General features: G+C 34.5%; 1 protein-coding gene across 1 annotated transcript in view; it reads left to right on the top strand.

Moving 5' to 3' along the window:
- The window catches only part of CETN3 (centrin 3), a 10,736-nt gene extending 1,381 nt beyond the window's left edge, over window positions 1–9,355 (top strand). The window contains exons 2-5 of the mRNA XM_005423413.1: window positions 740–875; window positions 2,573–2,687; window positions 5,208–5,399; window positions 8,910–9,355. Coding sequence (XP_005423470.1) covers window positions 740–875; window positions 2,573–2,687; window positions 5,208–5,399; window positions 8,910–8,953 — 487 coding nt within the window. The 3' untranslated portion in view covers window positions 8,954–9,355. The remainder of the gene's footprint in view (window positions 1–739; window positions 876–2,572; window positions 2,688–5,207; window positions 5,400–8,909) is intronic.
- The last annotated feature ends 1,406 nt before the right edge of the window (window positions 9,356–10,761 follow it).

Genomic DNA, 10,761 nt, shown 5'->3' with positions numbered 1-10,761 from the left:
AGCTGCTCTTCTTTCCTTACATTTTGTGGCTATTTTCTCTTGTCCTTTTACTATGCTCCTCTAAAAACATAAGCTTATTCCTAGACTAGCCAAAGAAAGAGGGCTGTCTTTGAGCAAGACTTGCTGATTTGGAGGGCTTTTCTCTTGTATATACCAAAACAGAGCAAAAGATCTTCAAAACAATGTGTATGTGTGGGATCTAAAGGATTAAAAAATAATCCTGCAAGTATTATTTATCTAAGAACTGTTACAGGCAAAGCTGATTTGTAGCACCTAATGCTAGCTGTAGTAGCCAGACTGTGTGGCCTAGTTTGGCTTCCATTGGCCTGTCAGTCCCCAAATTTATTTTATTTTTTTAAAGCTACAGTGTAGAAATGAGCTGTTTTCATGAGTTGTATAATTTCAACTGCTAATCTAGTTTGTAACCTCAAGAAGCCTTTTTAACTGGTAATTTTTTCTACCTTCTTTTTTTGTTGTTGTTATTGTTGTTGCTAATTAACAAAAACACCTCTGCTGGTTTTATTTTGGGTGGGAGACGGGAGGTGTCATTCAGATTTCACAAGGTAATTGTCTATTTCTAATGTTATTTTAAACTGGGAATAGAAGCTGGGAAAATACTGACTAGGTAAGGTAGTGATTCCTAAAATTATGGTGAGTTTCTTATTGGAGGAAACTCTTATCTACAGTGGCATCTTCCCAGTAGAAATCTGTTACACTATGTTTCCTTTTCTTTATATAGGAATGAACTCTCAGTAGACAAAACTAAAAAGAAGAAAAGAAGAGAACTGACTGAGGAACAGAAGCAAGAAATTAAAGATGCCTTTGAATTGTTTGATACAGACAAGGATAGAGCGATAAATTATCATGAATTAAAGGTAGAAGTTTCCTTTCATTTAAGCAATTTTATAGCAGATAATATATCTGTTCCATAGTGAATTCTTAAGATCCTGGCTATATCTTTAAAAACTTCCTTCAAGATGTGTTGCTGGGTTAAAGGAGCAAAGGAAAAATTAAAGAAAAAATGGGAAATATTCTGTTGGTGTAAGAATAAGCTTTTCTTCCCACTTTATATACTTCATGTGTAACAGAATTGCTATAGCATTCTAAGGAAGCCTGGTATAATTGGGTTACTGGGATAAGCTTGGACAGATGGAAAAACTGTCCAAGGATAAGCTTGGACAGAGGGAAAAATTCTTGAAAAACTGTTTGATTATTTTTAAAGACACTGTATAACTTAAAGCTTGGTGTTGGTTTCAGATGTGTAAGTAAAAGATGTAAATTAAATTTGTAAAACTGTTGACTATAAGCCAAAGCTTACCTGTATGTTTCAAAAGAAAGCCTATGATTTGTAGGAATAAGGTGTGCTTTTTGAGGGAGGCTCAGTAGTCGCCCTTCCCACAGAAGGATGTTCCTTATGATAGCTATTAGCAGATGGAGTTTAGGATGTCTTTCTAGGTAAGGCCTCCCACAGAAAGTCTACAGAGTAGTAAATGGGGTTCACTAAATTCGCCTTAAATCTTTTATGCATTTTTATTTTAATTAAGACATCAAGAACAAAAAGTAGCTTTGGAGAGGCCAGTGTTTTAGTCACATATAGAGTGAGATTTTTTTTTTTTTAAAGAATGCCTACTTCAGTGTATTGGCTCTATAGTGTGGCTCTACCAAGTAATTTGAAGAAGGAAAAAAGTCTTATTTATACTTAATTTGCTGCTACAGGAGTGTATTAGGTAGAAAAGTTCCCTTCTCTTTATTTCACAGTTCACTTATTTTATCTTTGCTGGAAGTCACTGTGACTAGGGCTGTGCTGGGCACTCTCTTGGTTACGGTTATGCTTTGTCTGGTTATGGTATGCTTTGAATTCCCAGCTGTCATCATTGCTTGAAATTGCTCTTTCTTAGCTGTCTAATCAAATATTGTCACCCTGAAGTTTATACTGTGAAAGAGGAGAAACACATAAAGAAAAAAAACGTCTCCTGTACAAAATCAGCATATTTTGAATAATTACTTCAGTGGTTTTCCATGTGTGGTTAGCCTGTATTCACCAGTTTGGAGGAAGTTAGGGTGCTGTGTGCTGAGCAATTGCCTTCTGAGGTGAAATGGGAAACTAAATGTGGACTTCTACACTAACAGAAAAGTAAAATATAGGTTGGCTTCGGTGGCTGAATAGAAAAGCAGTTAAAAGTCTTGTAGGACCTGTAAATCCATGAACATACACTTGCATACAATTTGCAGAATGACTTCCAGTTTTGTCTTAAGAAGATAAGATTTTGAAATGGTTTTAGAAAGGGAAAAAATCTACTTGTCCTGAGATGTATTTGGTCCAGTCTGTAAAATCCCTGAAAATGCAAAGGTTTTTTTTTTTCTCACTGTAACTGGATGTTCCATTTTGTAATAGTTCTAAATGGTTTTAATTTCCCAAGCACTTTTTCATTTATTTATTTATTTATTTATTTATTTTTGATATGCTCTTTCCTCTCTTGGAAAGAAGCTAATAACTGAAATTGAAAGGAAAACCTGTTGAAAGTTTATTTTGATCCTTATTTATGATTGCACTTCCATTTTATTCCAAAAGGTGGCAATGAGAGCCTTGGGTTTTGATGTGAAAAAAGCTGATGTCCTGAAAATACTTAAAGATTATGATCGCGAATCAACAGGCAAGATCACTTTTGAAGATTTTAATGAAGTTGGTATGTGTTTGATTGTGTTTCTACCTCTAAGAGATATTTAGCCTATAATAATGAGTACAATTTCAAAGCCATACTTTGTGGGCTTCTTCAATTATAGAAATAGAAGTGGGAGATTTCATTTAATATTTTATTTAATATAGGTCAATAGTAAAGGAAGATAAATATTTGTTTGCTGAATTCTTAATTTGATATGTAGAGATGAATGATTGCTACACTATAAAAGGAAGTAGGGTATCAATCTCTTGCAAGCTTAAACAGAGGAATATATGCTAGTTTAAAGTGTAGATGTTCTTGTCCTGTTCATGGATCTCTGTAAGATTCTTCTTCCTGGTGTAGAAAAGGTATTTGGCGTTGAATTTCATGAGAAGGAATGCATACACAGACAAGCAAACTACAGATTTCATATATAAAAAAGATAGAGAAATTGAAGTAGATTTTAAATATTGTACAAGAATTTTCAACTGTTGATAGAACCAGTAGCACTAGTTGTGTCTTTCATCTGAAATTTGCATATTGTGTAATTTCATGTACTTTGAGTTTGTGGTGATCTGCAGAATTTTAAGACTTGATGTTTCTTTAAAGATTTTAGGGGATTTTTGTTATGCATAATTTATGCTTTTGCATACAATTTATGTTTAACAAAAAGTAATCTGTTTGGGTTTATATTTCTAGCTTATTATGTCCATTATAGTTCATTATGGTCATGATAGTCCATTTCTTCAAGGTATTTTATTTCTGGAGATTTTATGGAACAAAACACCCAAATCCCCAGTACTTGCTCTTGGCTACAAATAGCAATCATCATAATGTATCAAAAGAATTAGTGATTGAAATGTAGCAACATGTAATTGTTTTAGAGGCTAGTACTGGACAAAATGTCTTCTTAATGACAGGTAATATTTTTATAGTTATATTCCAAGTTAGAGAACATTATTTTTGGGTCTTTTCTGATTTATAAAGTCTATGTGGAAGTATTAGGAAGAAAATTAGTGTATTGGTTTGATAGTAACACTAGTCTTAAAATTACATATTATATTATGTAATATTATATAAAATGAATATACTGTAATTACCATGCAATTACTTTTTAAATTCCCGATGCCCAGTCATGTTCGTTGTTTTCTTGTTCTGTCCTGGCTGTCAATATCAACAGTCATTAAGTGCTGTAAGAAGCCAGGAAATTCTTGTAGAAAGCACAGTATATACTTAGAAGGGGATTGAACCTGTTGGAGAACTTGAGTTGAAGTAGCGTACTGCTGTGGTGCCATATGACTGACACAGAATTACATATGATATCACTTCTAACAGAAAGACTGGGGAGTAAGATAAAATAGCTTATTGAGACATTAACTGTGAAGAGCTGCTGCATATAGATAAGCAATTCTTGAGCCATCAATTTCTCTTAATTTAATGTTCAACTGAAATACATAAAGATGCAATTATATTTTGTCTTATATAGTTTTGTATTTAGAGACGTTTTATTATTTTTCAGTTGTCTTTTTGCCACAAAAGGTAGCATTTTTAAAATTGTTTAATACTGTAATGCAGCACTGTTGTTTTAAAAGAAAATATTTAAATTTAAGGTAAATCTGCCGGTATATAAGCTTGATTGCTGTAGTTGGCTTGAATGAGCATGAAAAATTCTTTCCTCTCAAGTTAGCTGAGCCAGAGCAGACATTCCATCTGCAGTTAGTAGCAGATGGTAAGTGGTTCTTTCTGTGCAAACAGTGTAGATGTGATTTTTAAGGGCTTGATAATACAAGACTAGCCCTGCAGTACAAGACTGGTAGGTTCAAAGATGTGGAGATACATTGTTGTTGGTTGGTCTGAAGCAATTGCTTCATATTTCATGAGGCAAGTTTATATTTTCTGTTGCGGAAACTGACAAATGGTTGTCTTGAAAAGAGTAATAAAGGTTGAAGAATCCTTTCAGAATAAACATCTTGTAATTCACAGCAGCATCCTCTTCATTGTCCCTGTGCTTAGTCTGTTTTTGTTTTCAGGTTTGGGGGTGCTGGGATGTGATCAGTTGGTTGGTTATGGGGGCTTTTTGTGTTAGTGTGGTTTTATTTTTAAAAGAGAGGTTCCATGTGGAACTTACTGTTTCAGTGTTCTCCCCAGCTCAAAATTCTCTCCTGATGAAAACATGTAAAGTAAAAAAAAAATCACACCTTTGTCTAAAAGAGCTGATGGTGTTTTTTCTGAAAATTTGGAATTTTGAAAGAGAGGCATCTTGTGTATACTTTAAATTCCTATTGGAAAATGTGTGGAAAGGGTGACTCAACTGCCATGCAGCTTTCTACTGCAGCAATTATGTCCCCAGGAGCAACTCAGCTTGGGAAAACAGAGGTGAGAAAGAGAGGTCAGGCAACAGCCAAACAAATATGCACATTGAATTCTATAGAAATGTAAGAACACGTGAAATCAGACATATGTTCTTCATATTGTCCTAGCTTGCAAAGGCCATTCTGAATTTACCTGTTTGAATTTTTTAGTCTAACTTAACTATCCTTTTTGCAGTGACAGATTGGATACTGGACAGAGACCCTCAAGAAGAAATACTCAAGGCATTCAAATTGTTTGATGATGATGACTCTGGTAAAATAAGTCTGAGAAACCTGCGCCGGGTTGCTAGAGAATTGGGTGAAAATATGTCTGATGAAGAACTGCGGGCTATGATTGAAGAATTTGATAAGGATGGAGATGGAGAAAGTACGTGCTGGCAAATACAACACCATATCATCTTGTTCTAAATTTTGTTCTCTTTTTAGGTGTTATTTTGTTGTGAAAATGTCCTCTTTCATTTCCTTCTAGATTACTTTCATCTTAAGCATAATTTAGTTTACAAATAATGCAGACGATTGCTTTTGACAGCTACTAATTCTGGAGTTTAAGAATTGATTCACCATCAACTCTTGTTCAGCCAATGTCTGTTTAGAAGATGGGTGCAAGTGTAGTTGAAGGTAGAAGTAAGAGAGATTCTGTGTACCTACATTACATTTTTATTTCCTTATTAATCAGTAAAAGCAGTAAAGTGCTGAGAGAAAGTTTTTTGTTCACATACTCAATATATTTTAAGTGCAATTTGTCATTGTTATGATTTCAGCACTGGATATGGAGCATTAAGCTAATAAATCATGCTGGAAGTAGCCTGGGTCTATGTAGGATCAGCTTGCATGACTCCTTAACATACTTCTGAGCCTTGGAGTGCTGAAAAGAATAGTGTGAAAAATGGCTCTGCAACTGACAAAGTCCATACAGAGTAGGCTGCAGAAGGGACTTACGAGGTAGATAAGGAATGAATTAGCAAATCAAGTTTGATACCATGCTTGTTAAATCAATGTGAACACTGAAATTTAGAGTTTTTCATTATCTTCAAAACAACCTTATTTTTACATTAGAAAACTTAATACCTGAATTTTGAGGATCGCTCACTTAAGATCTTGCATATAAAGACTGTATCAGTTGATCAAGCGCCATTCTTAGAGGGTGGTGACTCATATCTTAGATTTCACTAGCAGGTCATCAGTTTTTCCTGTGACAGTGATATTTATGCTTGTGGGCATATGTTGGGCTCAAAACGCACAGGTACTAGGGGAAAAATTTGTGTTGTCAGCCTTTTGACATATAGTCTTCTGTGCTGTTCAATGTAGGTGTTATTTTTGGAAGTCATAGCTGTAGAGGTGAGTGAAATTAGAACTCTTTGTCAAATATGTTTTGTCATGTGTTGATCTCCTGGAGCTGCCAAATGAGATGTCAGAATTGTGGATCAATGTTCTTTTGTCACATTGCTATTTGGGTACTACATATGGAACATATACTATTAGTTCCTTTCAGGAGGGTAATTGAGTCATTATTTTGTGTCAGTGCTACATTTTTTTAAATCAGATTGATCAGCTATGACTAAGTGGCTCAGTTTCCTCTTATTCAATCATCCATTCATTGTCTTTGTTAGGGCAATCAAGCAGAAGATTGCATATGGAAGAGTGACAGCATAATGTTTGTAATGTTTGTTATCCTTAAAGTACTGTGTGTTTTTTCTACTTTAAAGAAAACTGAGGCTGTTCCAGCTTTTCAAGGCTCATTCTGAGAAAGTTAATTATTCTGTGAATCACCATTTCATTTGTCTTGAAACACCTGGCAAATGTGGCAAAATCTTGCTGTCATCTAATTCTCCTTCTTTTCCTGCTCTCCAAAACAAATTTCAAACTGTTAATTGTTAGCATTTTTTATTGGTATATCAAATACAGGAATAGTACCACTTTTGGTTTAAACCCTGTATTACATTTGAGAGATTGTTTTGCTCACACTGAAATAAGATATCTTGTATGGTACTCAGGTTACATGAACCCTTATGTTCACAGCAAAACCACTGAGCTCTACCGGTAGAGTACAGTAGTACACATATTTCTGTAAAAGAAAGTATATTTGATGTATTTTTGTCTCCCTTAATTATGTAAATAATCTTCCTTTGATATTACTGGGTTTAATAATTACTTCTGGTTTTGAGCACAACTAACTGGAAAAACTTTGTGGTGTCAGTTCATGCCATTTTGATCATCTTGTGTGGATGCAGCTGTGGGAAACACTGTTCAGTCTCGTGTCTCAGACTTTTGGCACAACATTAAGTACCCAGACCCACCTCTGAAAAAATACGTACCTTTAACACTCAAAATTCTAAGTCGATGTTCTCTTTCTATTAGTTGTGATTCTAGTTTGTTCTTTTATGATTACTTACGTCATGGAGTTGAGGGAAATCTGGTGTCATGACAAAACAGTGCTTCTGCTTTTGTGGTGCTTAACTCGTGAACAGATCCTATATCTGAAAGGGACTAACTGGAATTACTTTGATTACTGGGAATTGTAACTACACTGCTTTTTGAAGTTTCTTTGAATGTTCCAAAATTTGTCATTGCAGTGTTGTATTTCCATTTTGCAGCGTGATTTCAAGGATGTTGTAAACCAGAGAATATTTTTGAGATGATGTTTGAATTTGTGCTGTTACTATGTTGTTACTGTCATAAAAGCCTTGGAAGTGCTTTTAAAGTCATACAGTGACAGTATTTTTGTGTTGTAGGACTAGTTGTAGCTATGTGATGGACTGGTATTTCCGAGCATAGGGCCCCTAAGCTAGACTAAATATACTTGTTTCCTCCTTTTTTTACATACGTCACAGCAGGACATATTTAGGGTTTTTTATTTTTTTATTCTTTAACATAGTTGAATTTCTGTAATATTCTTCTAGCTGTGAATGTCGTTCCTTCTTTGCAGTGCTTGGTTTAGGAATAGCTTGAGCATGTTGGCTGGGATGGATAATTGTCAGGGCTTTGTATGTGTCTTGTCTTTTCCATACCACCATCTTACTCTAATCATTCCCCAGTACAGTAATTAGTTGCAGAGTGAACATGTTCACTGGTTCACTGTTCTAGTGTTTTAACATATGAGTAAGGTCAGCACCTCAGGTATAACTACAGCAAAATAATTAATGAACACTAATTAATGTATTATTATGACTTAATTTCTTCAAGTGCATTTGTGTAAAATTTCTGTTAATTATAAATGAAGAATGAAGAAAGTTCAGATGGGGAAAGGCTCATCAAATGTCCATTTTAAATCTATCTAATTTATGGAATGATTGCTAAACAATATTAAAATTTGTTTTGTATTTGATAAGAGTTATAGAATGGGGAGACAGGAATAGCGTTTGATCTGTGATGGTAAATGGGATGTAAATGTTTTGGATTATGATTTTAAGAATAAAACTGAATTCAGTCATAACTAACTAAGGTATTGTTGCTTGAGAAGGATTTACTTAATAAAATTTAGGTACCATTCTTAACATTTTTATAGACCTTTAAAATAATACTATTTTGCATAGCCATCTTACATATGGTTCTCGGGGAATTTTTTTCTATAATATTTCACTTTTAGAATATTTTTTACTTTTATAATTGGAAATAATATAAGTGATTATAAGTGAGCTAGATTCTGGGTTTAGTATTCCCCATAATGAAGCTTGCATTCTGGTTTCATGTTTCATGAAAAAACCTGCGCAAAACCCTTGTTCTAGAAGCAAATTTGTAAACACTTATAGTAATGGATCAGATGGAACAAATACTAACAGAGAAGCCTTTAAGTAAAGTACAGATATGCATTATTTTATTTTAAGGTTTATTGCTGTTTGTCTAATGATTTTCTTTTTTTTTCCTTTTTTTTTTGCAGTCAATCAAGAAGAATTTATTGCTATTATGACTGGAGATATTTAGCATTAGAAGAAAAGAAATTAACTGACCACAAAAGGGAGGAGTTGTTGGCAGCTTCCATTACAATGTTTTGTACTTTCATTTATTTTGGTAGCTGGAGTGGTGCAGAAAGTTAGTTGTCACAGGACCAAAATAAAAACGGGTTATATGCACTGATAATTCAGTACTTTGTATCATTAAATATTATCACTAGGATAATTGATGTAATATTTTACAACAAGTAAGTAATGCTGCATTTCAGAATGTTTGAGTAACTTTGTAAAATAGCCTTGTCTCAGATTTCTAAATTGTATCATAAAAGAACCTTTTGAGGTTCTTGACTTTGTGTTAGCATTAGTTGTGGCCTTAGTTTTGATACATAAGGTTTGAAAAACTTCCATTTTAATAAAACATTCTTTACTACTACTTGAAGGTGTTATTATTGTGGTTCAATCTGAGCTGAACTGGAAGGGACAATTAGCAGAGAAAATGTGTGGTTTTTTCATTTTTCATTTACTTCTGTTCTTTTAGATGAACTGCAGCATTAAATGGGCAAGCATATGCATCTTCAAAGATGCAAAATATTAACTCTGTTACCCCTGTACAAGTGACACACAACTATGCATGATTTCAAACACGCTTAAATCACTCAGATGTCAGCCAGCAATTCTCTCTCCAGTATCCACAGTTCTGATAGTTGTGGAGACAATGACAGTGGCAAACTTCCTGCGAGCCAAGTAGTATGCTTTAGAATCTAATAGCAAAAACACCCCACGTGAAATAGAAAACGTATTTTAAAAATCCATTAAAAAACCTGCAACAAACACCCACGACTCCTCACCTGTATTTTGCAATCTTAGAAGATGTGTTTGGGAGGTGAATGTTTAAGGGAAAAGATTCAGTGTTTGGGACTGAGCCTATGGATGGCTCTTAACAAGTATTTTCTAGGATGAGTACGAGAATTGTCCAATTCAGTAGCTTCTGACTTTGCTTTTAATTTCTTTTTTGTAAACTATTTCAGGGACACTTTTAGTTTCTGCAGACAATGAAAGTGATAAAGAACTGGAAAGATCTGTTCATAGTCTTCAAAAAACTTTTTCCTTAAAAACCCTACCTTTTAGATGTGCCACGTGTTCTAACATGCTGCAGTGGTCTTTAGGGGGATAGTACCATCTCTGGTACATGGCTGGTACTTATTTTTTGATAGGTGACCACTTACTATGTGTAACTCTTCCACTAAGATATACTTTGTGTCTTCTGAATTGAGGCCTTATTTCTAGCTTTTGCAATATACTTGGTAAACCTTACTTCGTTCTTGCAGGCATGTCAACATTTGTGAGGGGCCAGGTAACAATAGTATAAGGCTCCATAAACATAAAAAGCCAGTGACCTGGAGAGGGGTCTTGTAAGTGACAGTGTGGGAGTGTCACAGAAGAAGGGAAAAAGAAATGATCAGAATTGTGATACTGTTTTCTCAATAGTACTGGTACTAGTGTCTCAATGTTTGGTTTTACTTTTTTTCCTCATGTCATTTTGTGTACTGGGATCGTTGCAGTTCCTGTTGACTTTCCGTGGTGTTCACCAACCTGACAATAATTGTATCAGTTCAGAGACCAGATCATGGGAAGATATAATCTCTAAATTTGCAACTGTCAGCTCGGCCCCACCATTGATGCTACATTTAATTCTCTGTGCTTCATGGGGTTCTCATTTATCCTGGTACTGTTTTCATAGTTCTCTTGGTGTATCATAGGATACAGATTGCCACTTTTTTTCTTTTTATACTTTGCCTGATACCATAGAGGAAGCAAGTAATTTGGTGGAACATTTTA

Source organism: Geospiza fortis, unplaced genomic scaffold (genome assembly GCF_000277835.1).
Source record: "Geospiza fortis unplaced genomic scaffold, GeoFor_1.0 scaffold279, whole genome shotgun sequence".
Lineage (NCBI taxonomy): Eukaryota > Metazoa > Chordata > Aves > Passeriformes > Thraupidae > Geospiza > Geospiza fortis.
Note: the sequence above shows the minus strand (reverse complement) of the source record. Positions and strands in the feature narration are given on the sequence as shown.